Source organism: Lathamus discolor, chromosome 16, assembly GCF_037157495.1.
Source record: "Lathamus discolor isolate bLatDis1 chromosome 16, bLatDis1.hap1, whole genome shotgun sequence".
NCBI lineage: Eukaryota > Metazoa > Chordata > Aves > Psittaciformes > Psittacidae > Lathamus > Lathamus discolor.
This window is the reverse complement of record NC_088899.1, coordinates 8223475-8250442: the sequence shown is the minus strand read 5'-3', so window position 1 is coordinate 8250442 and position 26968 is coordinate 8223475. Positions and strand designations below refer to the sequence as shown.

At 44.8% G+C, this 26968-nt stretch overlaps 1 protein-coding gene across 7 annotated transcripts; it reads left to right on the top strand.

The window, feature by feature from the left end:
* Positions 1-117: 117 nt before the first annotated feature.
* Positions 118-26869, top strand: PUSL1 (pseudouridine synthase like 1). Of its 7 annotated transcripts, none has more exons than XM_065696539.1 (8): positions 118-233; positions 1286-1343; positions 8263-8447; positions 15316-15465; positions 17671-17844; positions 22409-22463; positions 26003-26165; positions 26732-26869. In XM_065696539.1, the coding sequence occupies exons 1-8, from the start codon at positions 172-174 to the stop codon at positions 26761-26763; spliced, it is 879 nt and encodes a 292-aa protein (XP_065552611.1). In that variant the 5' UTR covers positions 118-171; the 3' UTR covers positions 26764-26869. The 7 variants fall into 7 exon arrangements, with proteins under 7 accessions (XP_065552611.1, XP_065552610.1, XP_065552616.1 ...); XM_065696538.1 differs by having other exon boundaries at positions 8260-8447; XM_065696541.1 differs by lacking the exon at positions 118-233 and adding an exon at positions 253-312.
* The last annotated feature ends 99 nt before the right edge of the window (positions 26870-26968 follow it).

The following is a 26968-nucleotide window of genomic DNA, read 5'->3' as shown; positions in this document are numbered from 1 at the left end:
GCCAACCCCGCCGCGGCCCGCCCGCCGCGCCACGCCGCCTCAGCGGGCCCCGCCCCGCGGCGGCGGAGGCGGAGGCGGAAGCGGGTGGCGGGGGGCGGGCCGCCGGCGGGAAGCCGGCTGAGGGGAGCGGGGCGGAGGCGGGAGGGCCGCAGGGCGGCTCCGGGCGTAGCCATGGTGGGGTGTCCCCCTGCGCGGTACCTAGTGTTCTTTCAGTACTTTGGCACTAAATATAGGTAGGTGCCTCACCGCATCCTCGCTGTGAGCGGTGGAAGTGAATCAGCGCCTGCTGAGGGGCGGTCGTCACTGAAGGGGGTCAGCCCTACGTGGTGATGGGAGAACTGGGGAAGGGATGGGTGCATGTGGTGCTTTAGGTGAGGGTTAAATCCGTGCTGAGAGGTGAGAGGAGGCAGCTGGACTGTGCTTTCTGCTGTGCACAGAAGTGTAAGGAAGGGGATGGTTTAGGCAGGAAATGCATAAAATAGGCACAGAGAAAACATCAAAGGATGGAGAAAGAAGGCGAACTTGTTATCTCGGGCTGGGGCTCAGGGAGGGCAAGCTGCTGCTTCCTGCAGTGGTGGTGATGGTGGTTGGCTGGGTGTCCAGTGGTGTGTCCGGTTCCCAGCGGTGCAGATGCTTGTGCTGCTCCAGGGGTGCAGCTGTAGTGGTCTGTGGGCTGAGTCCTGCAAGGTGGTAGCTGAGGTTGAGTTTCCCCACGCCTTAGGCATCCCACATGCGTAGCTGTGCCTGTTTACAGGCAAAGAAAGCGTGTGGGAGAAGTTGCACAGCTCCAACCCCTGGAATTGTGCCTGTTTTCTTGAGGATTATACAGAATAATACTATCATGTGCCAAAACCCGCAACTCTTACAGTGCATGGTCTGTATCACTGTGGGTACTGACCTAAATTACTGAGTAGTTACAGGTAGGTTGGGTTTAGCCTCAGGATGTGTCTCTCTGCACTTCAGCAGCTTTTGTGAACGGCTGTGACTTCTGCAGCAGGGAAGGAAGCTCACCACAGACTGTCTTTGTGGCCTTTTAGTCACTTTATGACATTCAGAGAGCCTGAAAGAAAGGGACCTGCAACAGGCAACCAGCCCCTGAAATAATGTATCTGCAACTTCTTTTCTAGTGTAATTTGTCTGCCTTATCTTTTGTGCCAGCCTCCAGGTCGTGCTATAGCAAACGGTTTGATGACTGTCCCCATTAACTTCTGGATGTGCTGGTGGGCTCTTTGCGAAGTCCTTGGGTCCTGGTATATATCACTATTGTATTTATTTTGCTCTGCAGCGGGGTTATGGAGACTTCAAATGATCAGTCATTGATTGGAGTCCAGAATTACTTGGAGGTAGGTGTTTTGCTAATCATATTGTCATTAAAATTAAACTTCTTAGGGTCACATTGCTGAATTACAGATATTATCAGAGATAAGTATTATTCTTAGATTGACACTCAATAAGAGACACTTACATAGTGTTAAGCACTGTAATATTCAAAACAGAGTTCAGAAATCATGTCAGTATACAGGTGGGAGAAATAAGGCGGGGGTGAAGTCAGACACATTTGGACCCTGATAAAGATGTGACCCCTTTAATGAGACTTGAAATTGAGGCACCTGAGCTCAGAACTCTTAAGAGCCCCTGCTCAGGTGCTGGCACACCTGAAGGGACTTAAGCCTGTGAGCTTCGTATTAGCACTTGTGGCTATGCCTCCACTTGTTCTCAGAACTGCCTCAGTTCTGATTAGGCTGAGCTGTGCTGCTTCTAGATCTTGCATCCTCTTGGGAGAGGATATCTCTGATAGATATTTTCAGAACAAAGCACACCAGGATATCCATTGTTCCAATGGAAGAAAAAAAAAAAAGCTTGGTTTCCATTCTTCTGGAGTTCTTCTAATATGCCAGGGGAAAAAATGGTATGATCTTGTCATCATTGTTGTTCCTGTGCTGCTCCCAGGGATTTCAAGAATGTAAGAATGGCTTTCAGGATGTGAGTGCTGATTGGGCTCGGAGTGAGTTGTGCAATACGAGTGCAAAAGGGCCACTGTTACACCAGCAAGTAGGAACTGAGTCTCTTGCTCAGCACACCTGGATGTTTGTGTAACCCAGTTGTAATTTGGTTACAAGCTGCTGTTGAGCTGCATTTATAGAGCAGTGTTGGAGAGTCCCATGATCCTGTGCAGGGCAGGATTGAAAGGAAGGTGTGTTATTTTTCTCTTGTCTTAGAAGCATCACGTAGTTCAAAATGAAGGCTGTGCCTGCTCAGAAAAGAGATTGATTGAGATTGCTTCAGGTGAGCTCTCACCTGTGTATTAATACCAACCTTTCTGTTACTCAGATCCCATTTTCAATCAGACTTTCTAACTTGAGATCACTAACTGTAGCAGTTTGAAGGCAGTGCACCCACCGTGCTTGTTTGTGTGAGTCTATGCTCTGCATTAGCTTCAATCCTTGTCTGTTGAAGGAAAAGAGTTGTAGAAGAGCTGCTCCTTGCTGTCCCACCTGGCCGCTCTGAGGCCTGGACGTTTCCACACCATGCCTTGGTTTGCTTAGTGAGGGTGATAGCTCTTGCTAAGCAGTCTGCAGAAGAAAAGTGTGATGAGTTAATGGCTTGAGTAAGAGTTCTGTGGGTGTATTTGTATGGCTTTTTGCCTGAGACCGTTGTGGAGAAAGTGTATAAATACTGTGCACATCTTGAAAGAAGAGCCCCAGAGGATTTTTTTTATCTCATTTATCTAATGCTCTGAACCATCCAGTGTCTCAGCCCCAGGCGCCGGACTTTGGGTGAGCCCAGCAGTTGTTTTGCATTATCCAAGTAACTTTGTTTTAACAGGCAAATGGGTAGGATGGGTGATTAAAGGAGAAAAGAAGAAGAAGAAGAAAAAAAGAAAAAGATAAACTTATTTGGTGTTGTCTTTTCACAGTATCAGCACTTTGCAGGCCAGTTCTGGGATATGTGCTTTGCTTTCATGTGGTGGTATTGATGGTGGGCACTGCTGAGCAGAGCTGTGTCTATTAGAACCACATGGGAAGCCTTAAAGCAGCTTTAATAGAAAACTTCTGGGGCCTGTAGGAATTTATCTTCCTTCCTTCATTTCTGTGCAGCCTTGAACTTCCCAGCTTTCCAAAGCCAGGAAGGCAACTGAAGGGAAGGGCAAAATTAAATCTGTAATGAGATCCTTACTGTATTCGAAGTATGTTCAGACATTTGTCTGCAGTTGCAGGCAAGCAAATAACCTGGGAGGAGGTGTAGACTTTGTGTTTCAACAGCTGTGTCATTAGAACTGTAATGAGCTGATTTGTGAGTGTGGTGCTGCAGTCTTCTGTGGGGTAAGGTAAGATAGCTGGACTGGGGCTGAGCAGGCGGCCTGTCCGTAACCCTTTGTCACTGTAAAGCACTATATCCTGCAGGATGCAAGTTTTTGTAGTCCTCAGTACTGCTATGTAACAGAGCTATGGGACTGTCTGAAGGAAGTGGAGACTTGTTTTAGCTCAGGGACAGATGTAGAGCTTTAAATATAGCTTTGAGGAGGGTAAGCTTTGCAGGCATCACTTTTGTTCTTTCTTGGAGACAATGTCTTGAAGTATTTGGAAGCCCAGCTTGCTAGTGATGGGTCCAAAACAAAATTCCAGGCCTTGCCTCCCAGATGGAGAAGTTTGAATCCTGTGACTTAGCTCCTCCAGTTCCTTGTGGAAACTTGTAAGATGCAGGACTTTATGCTCTGGTCTCAGTTCTTACAAATGTCCCTGCTGTAAAGGAAGATTTCCTGTGCAGCACCTTTTGTTAAAGTGAGTAGCAACATGTTGCTTGTGCTAACAGGCACCATATGCAAGGCCTGCTAAGATCTGCAGAATTAAGTTCCCTTTCATGTTTGGTTTGAACATCTCCTGAGTGTGCTGTTTCCCATTGTGCTAGTGAATGCTGCCCAAAACTAATCCTCCCCACACGAAGCTCTGTTTGGCCAGCAGGCTTGTGCTAAGGCCAGATATTTCTCCTCATGAAAGGAAAAGGGGGAGTAGGAGAGGAGAAAAAGAATATATGCAAACTCCTTACTATGCAAGGCAGCTTTGGTACAACCCCCCAAAAAAAAGGAGGGGAGGAGGAAGAAATGAAAATGGACCAAGAGAACTGTTATCTTTAACCCCTATTTCAATAGTAATTCAGTGGCATAGGGGATTGCTTTGGAAACCCTTTCTTCTAGCAGAAGCCACTTTCCCAGCTTTTTCTTCCTGGCTTTCACTTCAACTTTTATCTGTTCCACTAAAAAGGAGTTAGATTTTTATTAGTTTCATTTGAAATAGCACCCATTGAATCAGTGAGGCTGTGATGACTTGCAACCAGAAGCTTGCATGTTACTATTTGTTAGAACATAGCAACCTATAAGTTGTGCAGCATTCCTGGCAATGCAGTGCAATCCCTTGCGTCTGTGCAGCTAATGGATTGTGCGGTTCAGCTGCTTTAAAAGAGACAGTTATTCAAAAACATTCCTAATGCCTGCAGAGATAGATGCTGAGTATCCTGATGATCTTTTATGTGGACTTCATGGAGAGAAGCAGGTGAACTTCTGCTTCCCCACCATAGGTGGTATACAGCAGTGGGCCTGTTCTTCATCTTGCTTCTCCAGCATTTGTAAAGAGTGAGAACTGAGCTGCGAGTAGGAATAGCAATCTGGAATGTGGATCTGTATCATTCTGGCACACAACAGCGGAAATTTCAGCGTGATTCAAAATATGGAAGTACTTAGTGAATGAAACCTGTTAGCAGAACAGACCTACTACATGCAGCTAATGCTTTCCCCTGCATCTCTGGTATGCAGCATGTTAGAGGATAAACTGACACTCTGGGATGCTTGTTGCTGCTCCAGGAATATGGTTGTCTGGAAATGCTATGACTCAGGAAGTAAAGGCAAAATTGAGAATGGATGAGATCTGGTTCAGTGAAAGGCCTCCAGCAGGTGCCAAGCCAAGATTTCAGTGTTTGTTACACCTGCTAAAGAGAAGGGTATTTGCATGTTCTGTGGCTTAAAGAACTTTGAGCACTGGGAGAACAACCCAGCTTCTTTATTCCTTATCTTCTCTATTGCCTTTTACCTTGGGCCCCATGAGTAAAGGGCTTAACTTCTGTTCCAGTTTCCCCATAGGAATCCATAGGTGATACCTAACAGGGTAGGGATCTGGATTAATAGCAGTAAAGCCTTTTGAGTTGCTCAGATGAAAGGCCTACTTGTTTTAGGGGCTTGCCTTTTCCGAAAGGGCAGGAAAAACTGGTTGCTATCCAAGCAGTTACTAAATGAAAATAATGTGGGGCTTTTAGCAGTGTGGGTGATATTCACAGATGAAAGTATACAGGAACCAGAGGAGAAACCATCAGCTCTCTGTAGGCAAAAAGGGCATCTGGATGGTACAGATAGGAGACATTTGCATAGGTGAAGGGGTCATTTCTGAGTTGCCTGCAAAAAAGTTTATCAGTTCAGAAATGCTCTTTTTAAGGAGATTAGTTAGGGTGGGGTATAAGTGAAATATTAGAATTGAACCTGGAGTCAGCGGTTGCTAGTACATTATCAGCTTGCATGCCTGTTAGGCTTGGAGGAAGAATCCACAAAGCTTTTAGCTTTCACAATCCGAGATTTGGTTGTGGTGGTCATATTCCTCCTTGGATGCCCAGCACATACATCCTTCAGTCACTTCACCAGAGAGCTTTGCCTAGGAGAAAGCTGTGCTGGAGAAGGGCAGCTATGAAAATACCGTTTGTTGAACGTGTCATTCAGTCCTGCACCTTTGTGGATTCATTGGCTGACCTGAATGGGGAAAACAACCAGATTTGCCTTGGAGTCTGCATTCCAAACAGTGTTCTTATTGTCCAGCTTTGTCTGGATGCAGTGTCGGATCCAAAGGAGCACTGCATCCAAACTTCTCCAAGCCCCTAACAAGAGAGGAGAATGTATTACATGCTCTCTCCTGTTCTTTGCCCCTCTCTAACCCCGCTGAACTGTGTTTCCACTGCCTGGTTTTTGCTTGATGGGAAATAAGGGGGAGAAGAGGGTGGAAGAAGGGAGGAGCTTGCAAAGCTCAGACATATCTTTGCAGAAGCTGTGCTCTTAAAATGCAGCTTCTGCTTTAAGACAAATTGCTGAGGCACAAGCCAGAAAACTATTTAATTTCTGTCTGGTTAAGGGTGATAGATAAAGATTTTTGTTGTTAACTGTAACCACATGTGAACTCCAAATAGAAGGATTAGGAAGAAGAAAAGATAGGGTCATTTTATTCTGTTTCCTAGGCCTTCCCCTGCAGCTCTGTTGTACATTTTCCTTTACCTTCCTATGCATTTTAAGGGTACACTTTTGAAAGCCCAGAATCCTCTCTACTCAATAGTAGGAGTCTGGAAGGTATTTGTGAGTCAGCAGTTCAAACTGTTGACTCTTGGTACCAAATGAAAATCAAATAAAGACTGGTTCACTACTCAGGAGTGGAGATGGGAAAGGGGAAGAAATTTTTAGTCATTCATCTGGTTTTCTGCCTTTTCTTCTTTTTCAGTCTTTCAGATCTGCTTCACTCATTCCCTGTAGTAAATTACATTGAATTTTCTAAGGGCCTGTCCTCACAAAGAAAAATGTTGTATTTTGCAGTGGCCCAGCAACCTACTTTAAATTACTGTACATAAGACCTACTATAGTTTTAACATTGGTATTCCATGAACTTGCTGACCTACCAGTGTTTGTCCTTCACCAAAACCCACTCTGGCTTTACTAAACATAGGCCAGTCTGGACAGACCCTTCAATATGTACTACCTGCTTAACCATGCTAGCATCTCTTTTGTTCTGTCTCTTGTGTGTGTGTGCATCTTGATTAAAAGACACCATATTAATGACTCATTTAGCAGGGCTTTATTTACTTTCCCAGCAGGAATGTGTAGTAATTCGACCAGTTGTTTTTCCAGTCCTTTGTTAGTGGGCAGAATGGAAAGGCAGAAACAGGGTGGGGAGATAAAAGCCAGCTGTGTGGATAGGAACATCCTGGAAAGGGAAACAACAGGCCAAGCCACAGGTTGGCTCTCCAGCAAATCCATGCCAAAATCCATAGGCAGAACCTAGAGGATCTCAGTGGCTGTTCTTCCCCTTGCCTTAAGAATAGGAAGTTCAGCTTGTTGCAGTACAGTTTGCTAACTAAGTTTTACAGTACGTTTCAGCTGCAGTGTAATTCTGGGGCCTTTTGGCTCCAGTAAGCTTGAACTCTGTGACTATAAAACATAAGTTCTTTGATGGTATAAATAACATTGGAAGTTTTCTGCTTTAGTCTTGCTGTGGCAGAGGTCTTGGCATGAGTGAGGCATCACCTGACTATTAAGGCAACGCTAGCTCCTGAAGAAAACAGTACTGTCAAGAATTAGCCAAGTCCTGTGTTAATGCAACTGTGGAAGCAGCAAATACAAGGAAATCCCACCTCGTGACTGCCAGTGGCCTGTGTCTGTCTTGTGGTTCTTTGTACCTGCTGGTATAGCTCAATGTCAGCTTCTCAACTACTCGTGTGTTTTATGGGCTGTGTCTTGATTCTTAGATCTGTTTATATTTCTCAGTGGGACTAATAAATGCATTACATCAGTGTATGCTACTAGTCATCTGGTCCCTGGCTCCTCCTCTGCTCTCAGCAGTTAATGGAAGCATGTTGCTCTCTGTAGCCATGCTCCCATTGAGGATGGAAAGGAACTTTCGCCCGCAGCAATAAGATGCCGTATTTGACACTGTTATGGCCTGCACTGGAAGCAGAAGATGCAGCCTAAGCTCCTTCAGGTGTCTTGGCTGATGTCATTCAGACATCCCTGTGTGCTGTTTCCAGCCCTTTAAGGCTTGGATTCTGCAGCACTTTAAGATTTGCTGAAGCAATCCAAGTCCAGTTTTTAGCAGTAAATTGCAGGGATGGTGTCTGGGTTTAAATGGGCAATTCTCTGTCCTCTTTCTCACTCACCCAATGATATAAAGGATGGGCAGATAATATATTTTACTTTATTTTGTGCACATAAGGAAGCTCATATGGCATTTTGTATGCTCTGAGGTAATGTCAGGACAAAAGGTGAGAAGCCACTGGTGCTAGAAGTCCCCCAGACAGGCTTCTCTCTATCCCTTTGTTTGCAGCCCATGGTAAAACTCCCAATTACTTCTTTGTGTGAGTAATAAAGAGACATATGGTCAGCAAGGAGGAGGATGTTTTTTCCTAGCTAGCTTGAAGCAAGTCATCTATTCATGAATCCCATCTCATCTTGGCTTCCAGAAGGCAGTGCAGAACCTAAAGCCTGTTGCTCCTGTCAAGTTCCACATCTCCAGCCGCACAGATACTGGTGTCCATGCACTCTGCAACTCTGCTCACCTTGACATCCAGAGGGCTCCAGGGAAGCCAGCTTTTGAGGAGAAACAGCTTGTCCGTGGTCTTAATCACTACCTGAAGCCTGAGCCAATCTGGTAAGTTGGTGGCAAGTCAAAATCCTTACTTCTTGTTGGAGAAAGGAGGAAATGCAGCAATGATCTCCATTCTTCACCCACAAGCTCTATTTTCCTTTGTTAATATGTGTTGCCAAACCACTCCCTTGCACGTGTGTATTTCTACTACCGCCAGACCCCTGTTATTGTTAGATCATCTATGCTGGTACCCCTAAAACAAGAGTAGTTGTGAGAGACTGGGGTCACTATGTAAGTATTGAATCCAATGGGATGACTCTACTTTCACACATGAGTTAGAACACTGGTATTTAACTTTCAGTGCTGCTTTCTTCCCCAAACTCGCTAATATCCTTTCTTTATTGAATTAGCACTTATCAAAACCCTGGCTGCAGTATTGCCTCTCACCTGTATCTATGCAAAAAGATGAAGAACAAGCATACAAAGCTGCTGTTAGCGTTGGCAGTCTGCTCCTCCCTTCCCGTGTCATCTGCCCCTTTTTTTTCCCTGCTAGACCAAGGGTACTGCTTAACTTTGTTTGGAAAAGTTACATCAAAAACTCCAGTTGAATATCTTTGTAGCAAGATTTGATGTTTTACTCAATGGGATAAAGTCCTTTTCATGCTACACCCAACTGTTAATGACCAGGAAGTATTGCATATGAATGTTGATACAACAATCTACAGAGAGCAGAACAGCCATTTCTTCTTCCTGTTTCCTTCTTTCTTCTTGTTAGAGTTATTACTTGTTGAAGAATGTCACAGTGAGCTTATTCTGCATGAGAGCAAAGCCTAAATGCCCACCCTCAAATGCAGAAAAAAATTGTCATTAAACCAACAGTTTCTGTTTGGAATTTGCATAGTTAGATGAGTAATTTCTACACCCCATGACTTTTTCAGAAGGTGGATTGAATTTCGTGTTCTTTGCTTTCCTTCCCAAGCTGTTGTGCAGTTTCTCTCTCAGCTGTCAGACAGTATTCTGTGTTCTTCCCCAGACATGAGTGCATTTTTATGGTTAAAGGGTAGATAGAATGAAACACTGGGGGCTTTTTTAGACTAAAAGCCAAATCTGTGCTGTGTTATAGAATCAACACGCCATTTGCCAGCAACTGCTTTGCTGTGGTCTGTTCCTCCTTCTGTTGCTTTGTCTTATTTGCATACACTAAACTCTTCAAGGCAGAGATTGGCTTTGTCTGCCCAGGATTTGGTCCAGTAGGATTTGAATCTCTGTGAGGTACTGTATGGAAGAGTGTGTCAAAGCATTTCAGAGTTGTCCTGGGTTCAGCAGTAGCAGTTACTTTTCTCCTTCTTAGTAGCTGGTGCAGCACTGTGTTTTGACTTTAGGCCTGGGAACAGAGCTGATAACACAAATGTTTTAGTCTGGCCAAGGACTTTCTGAGCCTCATGCTCTCTGCTAGGGAGGAGGGAAGGCTGGGAGGAAGCAGAGACAGGACACCTGACCCAAACTAGCCAAAGAGATATTCCATACCACAGCACGTCATGCCCAGGATGTAACGGAGAGTTACCCAGAAGGGCGAGGGCAGCGTGGGGTTGGACAAGGTATCGGTCCGTGCTCGGTCGAGTGGGGTTGGATGAGTTATCGGTCGGCTGGTGTTGAGGTGTTGTATTCTTTCCTCTTGTTATTTCCTTTATTATTATTATTATTGGGGGTAGCAGTAGTGATTCGTGTTATACCTTAGTTACTAAACTGTTCTTATCTCAACCCGTGGGAGTTGCATTCTCTTCAGTTCTCCTCTCCGTCCCTCCGGGTGTAGGGGGAGGGCAAGAAGTGGGGGAGTGAGAGAGCAACTGTGTGATTTATGGCTGACTTTGTTTAAACCATGACGAGAGTGTTGTGCAAGAAGGTGGGTAATCTACAGGAGGTATTTAGGTTAGCAGAACTGTCATGCAAGGTGCCAGACTTCAGTCTTTCTGATGTCTGATGACATGTACATAAAGAAAGATTATGGAGAGAAATTCTCCATGCCAGAGCAGGGGCCCAGGACCAAAGAGCCCATCCCTCCCCACCCCAATGCAGGATTGTTGCAAGAATGAGCAACATTACTATCAGGTACGCTTTGCCTTTCCTGCTTCAACCTAGTTTGCTTTACCTTCTAATCTTTTTGCGAAACAGGACCCGACACAAATGCTGACATAGTAAGGCCTGGGATTTGAGGATTGACTTTGTAGTTACATCTGTTCTCAGTGTTGCAGGGGAACATTCTAGTTCTCCAAGGCTTGGGGAACAGTGAATTCAGCTCTTAATGTGCAGGTGCTCACATAGTTTGGGGTCTGAGGGAGAAATGAAAGATGGGTGTTACTTTTTCCCAAGAGGTCCTTCTTGCATGTTCCACATGCCATGCAAAGAGTGAACTAGTATGGGTTGGTTGGAACTGTGTCATGCTTTGCAGAAGGTGTTGATCTGCAATTGAATCGCATATTTCAAAGCACGTTGTAAACATTCAAACCTGCTGTAGGGTGGTGAGGCACTGGAACAGGTTGCCCAAAGAAATGGTAAATGCTTAATCCCTGAAAATGTTCGAGGCCGGGTTGGACAGAGCCTAGAGCAACATGGTCTAGTGTGAGGTGTCCCTGCTCATGACAGGCAGTCGGAACTGGATGATCCTAAGGTCTTTTCCAACCGAAATAATTCTGTGATTCTATGAAATAGACTGGGACCTTTTATCTGCAGTCTCTTAGCCTGGTCAGTGACTGGAGCAGAAGCTGCAGCTGCTCTCTTGGAGCTAGCTGCATTCCTTCACCTCCAGACAAGTACCAAGGGAGCCATCAGAGGGTGAAGTGGAAGAGGAAGTAAAATCCTTGGAATCTGAGCTCAGGAAAGAGAGCTGGAAGGCACTGAGAGAGCTTTATTACTAGAGGCACATAGTTCCTGTTAGTGGCTGTTTTATGTTGTTTCAACTGACCTTTTCCCTGGATGTTTACAGTTCCTTTAACAGCTCTCAGACAGTTTTGTGGACAGCATAGGGTCACACCACTTTGATCCTGACAGTCTTCTGACTGTCTGCGTTGGCTTCACTGTTACTGTCCCTCCATAGGACCCTCTTGTGATGTCTTGGAGTAGGTAAGCTCAACATAAGGGCAGTGTGTGATGACCGTTACGCTACTTGGGCTTGTTACAGAGTGTGGCTGCCATTAGAAATGCATCCCTGTCAGTCCCCAGAAATGTGTAAGGGAAATTGCTCTCCCCCACACCTTATTTGCAAAAATGTGTTCTAGCAGTTTGCAGAGTTGGTGGAGTCTCCCTGAAAGCAAACTTTTCACAGTGGGTACCTGAAAGCAAAGCAAAAACTGATTTCACTGCTTTTGCTACACAGCCCACAAACAGCCATCCAGTAACAAGTCAGATCATGCATCCCAAACCTGAGATTTAATATTAGCATAATAACAGAGGATTGACAGATTTGCACTTCCATTTGCCTCTTAAAGTGACAGCTAGATTCCTCTGTGCTGAGAAGGCAGAACACAAAGCAAATCCTCTCAAGATAGCTAAATTGCAGCTTAACATCTGTGAGTTATGTCCCTTGATAGCTTTCACCTTCTTTGACATATGTGTGAAGAGTCCAGTGCATCTGCTGAGGGGCTGGAGGTGATTTCTTTCCAGGCTGCTGTGTCAATTAAAGCACAAAGAAAAGATTCTGAAATAGAATTTGACTTGTGCAGGATTTTAGTTGTTACTTTTTGCTCAGCCTGAAAACTAGGTCAGAATCTATGAAAATCAAACCCTTTCTGGATGTTTTAGCTATTACAGGGAGCATGAAGTAGGTCATAGTTTTGATTTCCTTCCTTAAAGGACTAAAGCAGTTGTTTGAGAGGCAAAACTAGGTGATTTTACAGCCAGAGGATACCACTGTAATAATCAGTCTGTTCTTGTGTGTCACCAGCCACTGAATCTCAGCGTCTCTCCCGAGTTTAGGCTTAGAACATGTGAGTTACATTGTCTGAGTTTAATGGAATAAGTTGTCTGAGAGAACGAAATCTACTGTTGTGACCCTTCCATTTCCCATACTAGCAATCCTACATACATAGTTATAGTGAGCTTTGTGGTGCTTTGATTAGTCAAAGAGCAAACAGGATTGCTGCTGAAGAAGGTTTTGAGTTAGAGAGTATCTCTGAAAGGAGGCAGCAGTGGGGTCTTACATACAGGAGTTTTTTATCTCACACTAAGACCTGGGTTGTACCTATCAGGGGTGATATCTTCTGGTCAAATGCAGTACAGTCCTGATCAGTTAGAGTTTCTTAGGATGCAGTCAGCTCTACTTCTCTTTCCTCCCTTGGTCTGAAAATGGTTCAGCTGCTTTCCATTAAAGAGCCTGGTGATGGGCATGAGTCTGAGTGTATTCAGCAACCATCCTCTCCTCTGTAAATATGACTTTGCCAAGAAGAATTCTCTCCTAATGCTGAAGAGAAAACTCACCACTTTCATGTGGTTGCAAGCAGGGGGTGATGGAGAGAGGGATCTTTGTGAGAACACGTTATTGGTGATGAGCTTGGAAGGGAAACAAGATTCCAAGCTTGCTGACTGTATCAGCGGCAATAATAACCTTTTGTAGCATGATGGGTTTCTTCTGTCACCTGATCTGTCTTTTTAGATTTGCAAAGCATATTTGAAAGGATCTTGTCCACAGAGATCAGAGTTTATTTCATAGTTGGGGTGACTTCAGGAGGACTTAGCCCCTTAAGTAGGGGTGGTAATACAGTAGACTTACACCTTCTATTTCTGGTTTCAGTTTTGTAAGCACACAGTAAATGCTTCTTGAGGAACAAGAAGACAGAGTTGAGATTCCTCCCACTGTCTGTAAATTGCCGTTTAACTTCTGTAGGATGTACTTGTGGAGAGTATCTTTGTATCCAGTAAATTACCATTGCTAGTTAGATGGCTTTGGGCTTTTCTTTCTTCAGTCTCCTCTGAAATTCAGGCTCCTTTGAGAAGGTAAAGTATGCCATGAGTCTGTATTTACCAGCAGGCTTTCAAATAATGGGATCTTAACAAGGCCTGAAATGCAGCTGCTGGAATAAATGCTGGAAAGACATTCCTAGCTAGAAAAAGCCTCTGGTAGCAATTGAATCTGCTGGAAGAGGCAGAAAAGGTGCCTGTGTGGAAGACCATGTGAGCATAACTAGGCTTTTCTGAAAGCATCACTCTATCAGAGGGAGTGAAAGGATGGTTATTGAATAAAAAAAAAAATCACATAAATGTTAGTAAGAGAAGCTCAAGATAAATGAAATTCTTGTGGAGGCATGTAAACAAGGGAAATAAATGTAATTATTATATTCCTGTGTTTAGAAGAAGCTGGAGGTCCTCTGTTCAAACTCAGTCACAGGCCTGGAGGATGTAGTTTGCATTTCTACCAAGGGTTTATAGCAGTGGAGCAATATCTGGGGCTTGTTACTGCAAATCTTTGTGCCTCAGCTTTAATTTCTTCTTCTGTGGTTTGAGCATTTGCAGTCAAAGGATGTGAGCCAGAGGCACTTCAGCTGGCAGAAATCCCTGGAGCACCAACCTTTTTCAAGTAAATAAATAGGTTTTTCTATTACTTGGTCCCAAATGGTATGTTTTGGCTGTCCTGGGTCCCTTCTCCTCACTATGCTAAACTCCAAAGACAGAAGGGCACACAGCAGGAGAAAAATACCTTCTAAGGAAAGGTATCCTCTAAAGTAACACCTGCGGAGAGACGGTGCTGATGTAATAGGGGCTCTTTGCTATATGCTCCCTGCAGTGTGGTGAGTAGTCAGTGTTCTGGGATAAGGGAAAATCAAATCCTGTAAAAACTGTGCTGATGTGTTCAAATCAATGATAATGCTTTGGGGCAGCAGCAGGAACACAGGGAAGCTGTTTTCTCCCTTGCTGGAGAGAAGGGTGTTTTCCTCTCTAACAGCTTTCATTCCATCCCTTCTGGCTACCAAGCTGTCTGTGTTTGATGGTAATGATGGTGCTGGCTTAGAGAAACAAGGCAATTTCTCTCTGTTGCTTGTGGAAGAAAACAGGGGAGATCAGCTGCCTAGAAAGCTGATTCTTGAGTTGACTGCCCAGAGTCAGTAGAAGATAAATAGACATGAACGTTCCCAAAAGCCATTTTCTGCACACATGACATGTGAGGAGGTTTCCTGCATGCAGCGTTCTGTTTCCAGACAGACTCAATATAGGTGATGGTGGGATGCACATTTATTTTCATTGCTATAGCGTAGTCCTGCTTGTCTTGGAGGTTGTGGGGGGGAAGTGACTTCATTTAAGCTATCTCCATCTGCTACAACAAGCTGTGGAACCTTTGAGAGTGAGAGGTATCAGCTGTTGGGGGAGTCTTTCCCATTTGCATTTGGAGCTGTGGATCTGCAGCAGCAGAAGGGCACAATGTTTGTAAGGTGTGCTCCACAGCTGGACGGGTCAGCTTGCCTTAGGAAGTTGCTGCCTCTTAACTTAAGCATGGCTGGGAGCACACATGCCCTCAGCCAGATCTGCAATACGATTTGATGGGCTGGGTGAGGTATTTGGTCTCACTGTGCTTCAAAGAGCACACACCATCAATTGCCATTTCTCTGCTGAAGGGCTGACTGGTCTTAGCCTCTTGTGATGGTATGAGCATCTTCAAAATGTGTTGATAGATGACCCAAAGTTGGTGTGTGTTTGATGACAGGGATGATGCTAAGGCTGTTCTGTTTTCTTCCAGTTGACAGATGCCTGTGGCAGCCTAGAGATGCAAATCCTTGGTCACTGGTTAGTCATGGGCTCTGCAGAGAGTGAGATTTAATGAATTTTAAGTGTGGTTTCTCAAAGAATCCATTGCGTGTTTCAGTTCCCATCTATGTGGTGACCAGACAAAAGCTTTTGAACTAGTGCATGACGTTTCTCTCCATCTCACTCTGTCTTCTCACAGCATTCTGAATGCCCACCGGGTGCCCAGCACCTTCCATGCACGCTTCTCTGCGCTGTCAAGAACCTACGTTTATCGGCTGTTGATGGGCTGCTCTCATCATTCTGAAATCCCAGTGTTTGAAAGGGATCTCTGCTGGGCTCCTGGGGGAGGGTAAGTGTGTTCCATTAAACATCCCTGGGGAGCCTCATCAGCACTATGGAAGGGCTTGGCTTTTGAGGGAAGGGGGAGGGGGTAATTTCTACATGAGACCAGATTCCCTATTCACATTGCCAAGGTTTCTCTGTTGAAATGGGTGCAACTGCACTGAGTTACGTTCACTGAGCCTTACAGTTCTTCTGAATTGTATGGTGTTACCTGTAATAAACATGCTTAGCAGTGCTGAAATATTCAGTGACTCCAGGTAAAGTCCATCAACAGCTTTGTGTGTCCCTCCCTAATGGAATTGATGAGCATTTCCTCAGATGACCTTGCCAGTTCATACAGCAAACCCATTGAGACAGCTGGCCAGAGGAGCAGTGCTCTGACATGATGCAGATAGGCAGAAATGCATTGCCTGGCAGATCCCAGAGTTTAAGTGAGACCATACAGACAGACAAGAATGAAGGCTGAGGATTCTTCTTTTTAGTATTATTTTTTCTTTCCCAGTTTTATTTCTGGTAGTTGACTGTGTGTATATCTGCTCTCTCGTTCCCTGTCTGACTGCTTGTATGTTTGAGTAGTGAGACCAATGACTCCAAGCAACCCTACAATAACAAACTGGTATATCTGGCTCAGTGTTCACTTGTGTTCTTGGAGTAGCCACTGAGTCATAACAGATCAGTACTTGTATATGCAAGGGAAGAAAAACAAATTCAGTGCCATTTAGAAAGAAAAAACAAACAACTTGGAACATGTTAAACAGTGGGTGAGGAAAGAAACCAAACAAACCCCAGAAGATAATTTGTTATTGTCTTTTTAGTTTATGTTGTACTGAGATAAAGATACAGTCAAGAAAGTGGAGTTCTCCACAGCATTGTAGAAAAACACATTTGCAGCCAGTTGTGGCAATTTCATCACCACTATTGGAATAACAATTGTGGGTAATAGGGGAAAAACGTGATCTCAGCTGTCTTAGAGGGGTGAAGATGGTGTTGTGCTAACATTAAATTGCTGACTTTCTTTTCTGTGGGCTGTGGAAGGGAAAAATAACAGCTAATTTTGCAGTTTCATGTGTATGTGCACAATGGACCTTAATATCAGGCCCATTAATCTTTATGAAATAGCATTAAATTTAGTCCAGACACTGCAGTTAATGGCAATACCACATAAAGGATCAAGTGAGCACATTAGCAATGCTGAATGGGAGGGGCCTTACTAAAACGTGGGACATTGGGACTACTGGTAGTGGAGAAACTCATAGTGTGTGCACTACTGAGCATGTCTGGTGTATAAAACACATAATACACAGTAAACCTCTGTAGCCATCTGAACGCCAGCTAGGTGTCATCAGTGCTGCTCAGTGTGACCAGGATTCTGGAAGTGCTGCTATTTTTCTTAAAGACAGTGAAAAAATGAATGATATTGGTAAATCTCATCTTGAATTTTGGTTTTCTTCAGAAACACTTTGACTTCTGTTAAGATGTGGAAAACTAAAATCATGGATCGTGCATATTTGCTCAGGCTTTTCTTAGAAGTTTACAGAAAGCAAGAAAAATAAGCATCTGTTCAGCAAATGTGTCAGGAAATCTGTCTAAATGCCATTGCTGGAGGCTATTTTGAACAGACCTAGATACTTCAAATGAAGAAATCTGAGTGACACTTGACATTGAGTTTTACCCTTGGCCTTTTCTTCTGCATCTCCACCTCTGGTTTAGTCTGGCTTAATCTCTGACAGTTCTCTCATTCCTTTTCTGTTGCTTCCTAACTTCATCTTCTGGCTGTTGCAAATCTAAGGTTTGGAAAACCATCATAGTGTTTGATATTTTCTTAGCTGGCAATATCATCCTCACTTTACAAGATCCAGAAACTGCAAAGGATTTTGGTTCTCTTGCCCTCCACTTCAGCCAGCAATAGAGCTATTTGAACTGAACCGTTACAAGAAGCACAGCAGGGTAATGGTTTGGGTAGAAGCATGTGTCTGCCAACCCCTCATCTAGCCTGGGGTTTGGAATACCTTCAGACCTCAGGTCACTTGGCATCTTGGTTTGTGGTTTGGACCATTAGAAGACAAACTCCATCTTGCAAAGTGTGTTTCCACAATGCTGCCATGTTAAATCTGTGTGCAAGGTTTAAGCCTCTCATCAATTAATTGGATTTGGACTTATGTAACATACTAAGTCCCACCTGATGCTCCTTCCCTTTTGTCTTTCATTTCAGCTACCTGAATGTTCCTGCCATGCAGGAAGCAGCTCAGTTCCTGGTGGGAACCCACGACTTCAGCACCTTTCGCTCTCTTAGCTCTGACACACCTTTTCGGAGTCCAATCAGAACAGTCTTCCAGGTGGACATCCAACCCTCCTCTGGTTTCCTGTCCCACCACTATGAACACAGGTGAGAGCTGAGATACTCAGCTGAGGAGCTGCTCGGCTCAGCTGGTGCTCTTTTTGTCTCTAAAAGCTGCTTTCCAGCACTGCTTTGGTAACTGACCTCCTGTTTGCTGCGCTGTTTGCTTCACAGTCCTGTGATGGTGTCAGCAGGGTTCTGCTTAGTGACAGCTTGTAAAGGACGTTTATTTCCCTCTCCTCCACCATGTCCTCAGGGGAAAAGATGAGTGGGAATGAGGGAAGGGAAACTGGACAAGTTTTTTGTACATTAAAAGGCAGGATATTATAAACTGGTGTATGGAATTTGGCACAGAGCAATTCCTATGAGGTGCTTCCAGAATTTGCACTCATTTTGGTTGCTAAAGACCAGCTCTCTCAGGGGATGGGATTTTTCCGCCCCCTCTGCTTCTGTCCTAGCTTTGCCTAAGGGCTGCAAATAGATAGAAAACACCCACCCAACACCTAAGTCACTGCTGGAGCTATGCAGATCCACTTGGTTCACACCAGTAACTCCTACTGTCTTCCCAGGGGGTGCTGATGGAGGCAAGTCCAATATTCCTCATTACATAAACAAAAGATTGTGGAGCATCAGGTTCCTTCAGGACCAGGTCTTGCAAGTATTGAAATGAAGTGGCTGGATAGATTCTCTCTCTAGCAGTAAATCAAGTTTTTATTCCCAGAAAGATCATGGGTATTTATCATCTGATCATGGCTTTCATGCTGGCTTCTGTCACAGATACAGCTGTTGTGTTTCAGCTTGAAAGCAAACCTTGCTCCTGTCTGTCTCCAAACTGCATTTCCCTGCTTTCTGATAAGGAGGATACCCTTTTCTTTGTAGTTTTCCCCCACAACTCTCCATTACATTTGAATACCTACTGAGCTGTCTGTAACAGTAAGTGCCATGCTCCAAGCTTCAGCAGAGCCTCAGTGCAGCTTGCAAATAGCCCACTGTTTCTTTCCCCATGTCTTAGAATGGTTTATATTGCCATCAGTAATGTAAGATAAAAAACTGAAAGCTGAAAAAACACAGATCTCTATGTTCAGAGTAGCTCTGGGCTTTCAGTTCTTCCTGTCCTCTCGGATTCCTGCTTTTCCTACTCAGTGCTGGTGTCTGACAATACACAGGCACATTATAAAGACCCAGCCAGTTGGGTATGGCACTTGCACTGGTACAGCACAAGGATGTGGCAGCTAATGCCAGGTGTAAATGTTTGTTTGCCACCTTCTTGCAGCTAAGCAGCACTGTCCCCATGGGATAAGGAAGGCTGGAGAGGAAAATGGGTGCTGTCCTGTGGCTGTATTCCTGCTGTTTGTTATTGGTTTGCTGTTGCTTAATGGAGAGCTTGGGCTCCCTCCATCCAGTGTGGTTATGTTTAGGGACACAAGTAACAGTGAAATGTTTCATTCACAAGATTATCTTGTCCTTTATGATACAGAGAAGTACTGTAAGTAGCAGAGTCAGTGAGCTAACCTGAAAATAACCATTAACAGTCACCTGTGAGTATGAACCAAGTTTCCTTCCAAATCCAGACCTGCTGTTGTCAGTTGACTCATCTCAGATATAATATGGATCTGCTCCTTTATCCCTTTGATTTTAATGTAAAAAAGGGAAATTGCCATTCTTTGCATAACTTGCTGCATGAACCTATCCCACATGAGGCCAAAAACAGCTCATGAGGGAGGGAGAGAGCAAACTTAAAATCTGGATCCAAAGCATCAAGCTGCTGATGGAATATTTTTGCTTTTGGTGACACATGGAGCCAAACTTGTGTTTTATAGTGAGTCATTGTTACATTAAATCAATTAATATTGACACATTATATGTTTAGGTTGTAGGGGATAGCTGTGAAAAGCCTGGTTTCAATGCATTAAAATGGCATTTAACTCTCTTAAAAGACTTTGTTAGTTATAACCACAGCTGTGATTTTCTGCTCTGGAGAAAGAAGATTGTAGGATTGGCCCTTGTGAAAGGAGAGGTGGTGTTCGGGGGTTTCTTTGTTTGTTTGGGGTTTTTTAATTACAGTGTCCTAATTTTAATTTGTAAACCTCTCCCTGTGGGAACAGATCCAGTCTGGAGCTGGGTGTTTGTTTGCCCATTCTGCAAAGACGACAGCAAATATGCCTCAAGCGCATCTGTATTTCTTCACTGCAGTAGCAGAATGATCTGTTCCTGCAATGAAAGGCTGGGGTAGCATTGAAAACTTACAAATAGATATTTATTGTTTTTCTAGCCTGATCTAAGGAGGTTTATTTTCCGTTTTGGAGGGAGGAATCCGCAGAATAATGGTCTCTTAGTCCAATAATGCAGCTTTTCTTCCTTGTCCTTTCCTTTCTTTCTGAACTTAATCCAATCTTCTGAATTGACCACTTGTCTGTCTAAAAGGCTAACTGTTAAAAAGATTCCTTCCATCAAACTCAGTTGCTCAGCAACAGTGGAAGTGGATTTAGTGCCCCATCCATACAAAAATGCTTTTGAATGCTCAGGGTGTGTTGAGGGGCTCAGCCCCATCGCTTCTTCCTAGGGAGTGATTGCTCTGTTACCTGTGTTTGAGCAGGATATGTATTATTCATTGCAAGGTGCTGGCTTCTGCTGCCAAGTGGAAAAAAAACAGCTGGAATTTTTTGCTGGTAAGCAAATTATCTGTGAGATTGGCAAGAAAAACCAAAGTTTGCCTCTTTAAAAAGAGTATCTTGTTCTTTTTCGGACTACAAGATGCTTTTCCTAAGTATTTCACCCCATCTTTTGTAACTTCATAGATCTTAAGAGACCTGAGCAGGAGTATCCTGGCTAAAGAAGGTGCATGCAGGTTGATGAGAGGGGCATTTGTTGCTGTAAATTGTCCCTTGTGCATTGCTGAAGAGCTGAGTTGAATTATCACCTTGAAGTGTTGGGTGTTTGCACGTGTGTAGCAATGCACATGCCTGGGTGCCATGTGCATCGAGCTGGGGGAGAGCAGAGTGTAGGTAAGTGATAGAGACACTGTTATTCCCTGACATAGAAGAATCTGGGGGCAGGAGCTGCCTTTTGCATATGCCAACAGACGTGACAGGGAGGGCTAAAAGCAGTAATTTATCTATAAATCCTAGGAAAAAAATCTTGTAGCTGCTCGCTGCAATGACTATTTGCCCTGATGCCCCATGTGGGCCTGTCAGTCAGGTTGTCCCATCTTCACCTTCCTTCTATGGCCTGTCCCAGGGACTGGGCAGCCCCTTCTGCATACTCAGGTGTTTCCACCAATCCCAGCCTGCCCCTCTGAACCCCAAACAAGCATCTTGCAGCTGGGCTTTTCTCACACTTATGGAAATCTCCACAGCCCTTTGATACCCAGTTACTAGGCTCATTGCAAGGCAGGAGAGGAGAGGGTTTGCACTGGAATACCTGATTTTCTGGGTTATGCAAGGTAAGCTTTGTCTCTCTTTGCTGTAGGAATGCTGTTCGATATAAAGAGCACTTACAAGCTGTTAGTTTTTTATTGTTACTTTTATCTAAGTGACTTTAGAATTGATTGTAGCATGGAAGCTTGGGCACACAGGTACTGAAGTGAAACCCTGCTTATTTCTGTGCCCTGCTTGTGTATCTGATGGATGAAACCCATGTGTGCGTGTTTTCATGTATATCTGATGTGCACAGCAGACTTTTGTTTCTATCTGTGGGAAGGAAACGTGCATATGGGTTCTTTCCTGCAGGGCTTTTTCTGAGAAGGGGTTTGCATTGGGGTTTAGTGTTAGAGCTATTCATGGAACATCAGCAAAGCCTCAGAATTGTTTCAAAGTAGCTTGTAAGGATGCAGCAGAGTGAAATTGAAGTGAGCCTCAGTAGAGTTCTGATAAGGAGTATTGGTTGCTACCATAGAACTTTCTGGAAAATGGGATCTATATGAACAGATTTGGTGAGGGGGATGAGGTCTTTTTGCATAGCAGTGTCTAGCCATCCCCAAATATTCACCTGCTGTTTCCTACTCACTGTTAGCCTGGAATGCTTGCTTGTCTGCCATTGCCTGCGTTCTGATGCTGCAGCTGGATTCCTCAGGCTCCTGACTTGCGTGTCCTACCCTTTCCAGTAGCATGTGGATGTCACAGTAGGCATTGCTGAGTGTTGAAACTCAGTCTGCAAAGCCTGTTAGGACCACATGACTCTCAAACCAGCTCCCAATAAAATGGTAAAGTTGTTTTTCTATGGTCGGTTGGTTCTTCCTTTCCCCAGGAAACATCAGGCTGCATTCCTCAAAGCAGTAGCACCTTAGCAGGTTGCTAAGTTGCACCTTGCTTTATGTTGCCCTTCCCCTTTTACTTGGATAGATTTTAACTTTGGTGCGAGGCAGAAGATCAAGCCCCATAAAACTACTGCATACAAAAAGGCAGGAATTGTTTCACCCCAGAAACTATCTGCAGCTGAGTAGCAAATGAACAGTCTGGTTGCAAAGGCTCATGATGCTGCTTCAGGTTAATTGGGGGCTGTGCAGCTTCTCATTCATTGTACTTGCATTCACCTGTGATTTATATTTCTCTGGGGGTGTAGAAGAGCCGTTTGAAACGTGATTTTTAAATGCTGGTTTTGTTCCTTTCTGTAGGGGACTGGAGTTTTGGGAGTTGAAGTTCAGGAGCAGATCATTTCTTTACCGACAGGTACTGTTTGGTGCTGGATTCAGCACACACTTTGCCTCCAAGAACCAAACCTGTAACTATTGACCAGTTTAGCAGTATTGCATCTCTGTGTAGTGCCATCTCTGTTGCAGAGCTGGTGGTGTAGCTGTGTGACACACACAGGGACCTACCATCAGAGAGGTGAGGTTCTGTGTTCTTTGGTTGATCTGTTAGAACGAGAATCTCTTAATTTTATGTCTAAAATGAATGTCCAAAGTCATAGAATCGTGTGGGAGGCTGGAAAGTTTTGTTTTCTACAATCTTTGTCCCTGCAGTCTGAGCAATGAAACCCAACAGACATATGTTCCTGCTCTGCTGAATGGCACAGGGCCCAGCAAAAGACTGCCTGGAATTTTACTCTCTGGCTTTGGAGCATGAAGTAATTGTCAGTGTTGCACAAAGGAGAGATGGGAAGACCTGATTCAGCTATGCAGGCATGGCTGCAGGATCTTTCCCTCTGCCATGCTGTCTGGTCTCTGCTGGCTTTTCTTTGAAATAACTCCAGTGGGGTTTTTACTGCTATCCTCAGGGGAGACAGCTCTCCACAACTTAATGGATCACCTCATTAGGAAAGAGTTGGCTGTTCTCAGTCTGCCTATCCTGGCCATGGTCACACTCTTGAGACAGAGAATAGGCAAGAGAGGGCTTGTTTTTTGAAGGCGAGAGGGGGTGTTTTGTGGGAACAGCAAGCAGCTATTTTTTTATCCTGTTTTGACAAACCAAATTTGGTTTTATCCTGTGCCAAGTAATGCTCTGTGAGCTCCCTGACAGTGGGTGTCTGGCTGTGAGCAAGGGAAGAACAACAATGTGCTTGAGAAGGGCTTGATATACAGCAGGGATTTGCTCCATCGGATGCTCTTGTGGAAAGGAGAAAATGCTGGTAACCCATTTAGTGCATTAGAAACGGAAATGCTACTTAATGACACTGTGCAGAGGGAACAGTTATCCATAATACTCAGCTCATGCACTCTCTGAGCCTTGTTCAGTGAGCTGTCAGGTGAGGGTGAAACAGGAACAGGCTGTGTGTGCACTGAGTCTGCACTCTCCTACCTCAGCATCTGCTCCTGCCCTCCATCATAAAGAGAAGACTGGACCAGATGGACCTCTGGTCTCACCTCATGGAGCTGCTGTAAGTGCTGGCAGTGGACTTTTCTATTAGAGAACAGGAGTAAGTAGCCCCAGACACTGTCTGTATATGTTTTTGCTGACTAGCATGCAGAAGGGGAGACACCAAGCACATGGCTATTTCAAATGCATACCATTAGACTGCGTCTATGCTAGCTAACTCCAAATGTGGAGACATCAAAGCTAAAGTCGCAGCATAGGATGACCTCTAGTGAGGGCTGGGGAAAATAACATATGGCCAGGATCTGTGCTGCTTCTCTGTGCCATCTGCTTAAAGGCAGGCTCTTGGCATTCCACAGTGCAATGTAAGATCAGAGCACATAGGGAGATGCAGTGCTTGCCTTTCAGTAAACGTATCTTGGTTGTTGGACCTTTCTCATGAACAGTGGTAATCATGGTCAGTTTGCTTAGAGGATTTTGGTTTATTCTGTTGTAGATGTTACTGGATCAGACACTTAGACCAATGCTTCTTTACAGCACTACATTAAGTTTTTTGAGAGCTTAATGTACTTTGAAAGGTCATTAAGAGGAAAACATCACAAGGAGAACATTGGGAATAATCTCCCCAGGGAAGTGGTGACTTTGACTTTCAGGATTCAGCTGGACAGGGTGCTGGGACATTTAGGCTAGGTCATGCTTTCCCTGGAGGACAGTTCTTCCAGTGTAGATGGACAAAAGTGACTAGGAGATGGTGACGCTGGTATGGCTTGGGATCAGCCCCTGGCAAGAGCTGAGTTTCATTGTGGCTCCTCTGTCAAATAACACTTGGTCCCAGCAAACCTGTGGCATGTTGCCTTAGGCTGTTTGAGCTTTCCTGTGGAAATGGGTACAGGTGAGCCCAAGGAAAGTGCTGGCAGGTTCTAGGAGGTTCAGCTCTTGCCGGGCCACATGGTTCCAGCAGGTACAATTGTTGGCCCTCCTGGAACAGCATGTCTTCTTGATACAGAGGAAAGAGTGTTTTTAGCCAGTAGGATGCTGAAGTATAAGGGATGCTGAAGTATAAGGGGTGTTTATGCAGGAGGTGAGGGCCATGGTGTGAAACTTGTGCTAACCCACTGGGTCTGAAATTGCTGCTTGTGGAAGGAGGGAAGTTGTGACATGCAGAGGTGTTTGAAATACCAGTTTTCTGCACTGGGGGGTGTTGTCTGGTGCTGTCCTACTTGGGTTTGGGTTTCTCTCTCTTTTTGTGCTTTCTGAGAGAGAAGCGAGCCCCTACATAGTTGCTTATGTGTTAAGAACCTGTGAGCTCAGCTGTCCCAGCATGTGTGTGAGCTTCCTGCCACAGACGGATGTGTGGGTGCTGCTCTTGTTTCTGAAATGGAAACCATCCCCTGCTCAGCTTCCCACGTGTGGTGAGAACAAGACCTGCTCCAAGGTACCGCTGTGTAGCTGAAGGCCATTGTGTTGCAGGTCCTCATCTCATTCATATAAATTACTTTAATTGTCCCTTCCCTACCACCAGCTTTGGTCACTAGAAGATGCTATGCCGCTGCTTGTTGCAGACAAGCTTAGTGTGTCACCCCCAGGAGTGCAGATCCTAGGCAGTCCACACAATCCCAGCTAAAGGGGAAGGAAAACCTTTCCTCTGCAGGGTGTGGGGTGACTGTGACTGCTAGATAATAAGGCAGAAATTCTTCCCTGTGAGGGTGCTGAGGTGCTGGCACAGGGTGCCCAGAGAAGCTGTGGCTGCCCCATCCCTGCCAGTGTTCAAAGCCAGGTTGGACACAGGGGCTTGGAGCACCCTGCTCTAGTGGAAGGTGTCCCTGCCTGTGGCAGGGGGTTTGAACTGGAGGAGCTTTAGGGTCCCTTCCAACCCAGACCATTCTAGGATTCTATTATGATCTTTTTGAAGAAATTCAGTGATCACTGGAGCTGCTCCTGGAGGCCTGTGATACCAAAGGCATACAAAGGGCAGCCAGGACTGGTTTGAACCCTGATGAATGAGCCTGAGCTGTGACTTGGGATATTTCTTGGGATGCTACTTGGGATACTGGCACCTAAAACAAAGGGCAAAATATTCTTTATGTGGGGGAAGTGCTTGCTTCTTTGTTAACACCCAGCTGGACTAGAAGCAGCCATGGCACTGGGAGCAACTAGTAGTATTAGTATTAAGGAGAGTAGAGTAACACCAGAAATTAAGTGTTCTGGGAACTATGGGTGTAATAATAATGATGTACCTGCATTCAGGAGCAGACTCCTATTAGTAAATCATTGTGCTATCAGTCTTTTCTGAGTGACAGGCACTGAACTTTCTGATTAGGTTTCTAGCTTGACCTGCTATCAGTAGTAACTGTGGACTGTTAAACAGTGCAGTGCTACTAATAGCAGGACTCAACAGAACTTTCTAGACTCATTCAGTTTTCCAAAGGCAGCTCCTGTGTTCTCTGTTGTTCCAGGTCCGAAGGATGGTTGGGGCTCTAGTTGCAGTTGGCCAGGGCAAGTTAACACCTCATCATATAAAGGAGTTACTGGAGTTAAAAGACTCAATGGCTTTTCCACCAAATGCCATGGCTCCACCATCTGGACTCTTCCTGAAATCAGTGGAATACAGTGAAGCAGGTGGGTGGATGCAGGGATCGGCATGATTTCTGTAGGAGTCAGATCTAACGCTGCAACACCCACAGTCTCCCTTTATGTGCTGTCAGACCTGTGGCTCACAGCTTTGGTCGCTGACACCCGCATTACAGTGAACCCCCTGGGCTGCAGAGGTGTGCAGCAGAGGTGTGCAGCATAGTTGCTATGGAAAAATGGTGTAGTGTTTTTCCTGGGAGGTTTTTTCCTCTTACTTTCAGGTTAGCAAAAGAGCAGTTGTGTTGACAGTGGCTTTGAGATCTCACATGAATGATACTTTAAGTTCTCATAACTTGTTCTGTCCGTGACCACTGTGGCATCTGGGCACCTACAGATCCATTTCTGTTCCCTCCCTTCTTCCTTGCTGTGTATGGGGAGATTGTAGAGGCTGGAGGACAGAGAGCCCATCATCCTGTTGCTTATCTGGTGACTCTCTGTGTCAGTGGGGAGGGTGCCCAGGCAGGAAGGGAAGACCACAGATTTGAAGTGCTTTCAGGTGCTTCCAGTGCCATCCTTGCTTTCCTAAATCAATGTTTTCTGTTTCTTCCTCTCAGATTTGGACACTACAGCGGCCCCCGGAGAATAGCAGCTCTGTGAGATACAGAAAGGACTGCTGAGGATGTGGGATGGAGGTTTGCCAAGTGCTCTTTACACAGTGCACAATCTTGTCTCAATAAAAACCATTGACTGTGGCTGTGGGCATCTTCCAGTCATTTGTTCTTGCCCTCTGAGACTGCCAAGGGGAAAGGAAGAACAACTCCATGCTGCTTTCATATAACTGCTGTTTTGCT

What these genes read in the sequence shown, in the direction of transcription:
- PUSL1 (XM_065696538.1), top strand. Translation starts at nt 172, where the DNA reads ATGGTGGGGTGTCCCCCTGCGCGGTACCTAGTGTTCTTTCAGTACTTT. An exon ending in TACTTTGGCACTAAATATAG is followed by an intron (nt 234 to 1,285) that starts GTAGGTGCCTCA and finishes TTTGCTCTGCAG; the next exon opens with CGGGGTTATGGAGACTTCAA. An exon ending in GATCATTTCTTTACCGACAG is followed by an intron (nt 22,464 to 26,002) that starts GTACTGTTTGGT and finishes CTGTTGTTCCAG; the next exon opens with GTCCGAAGGATGGTTGGGGC.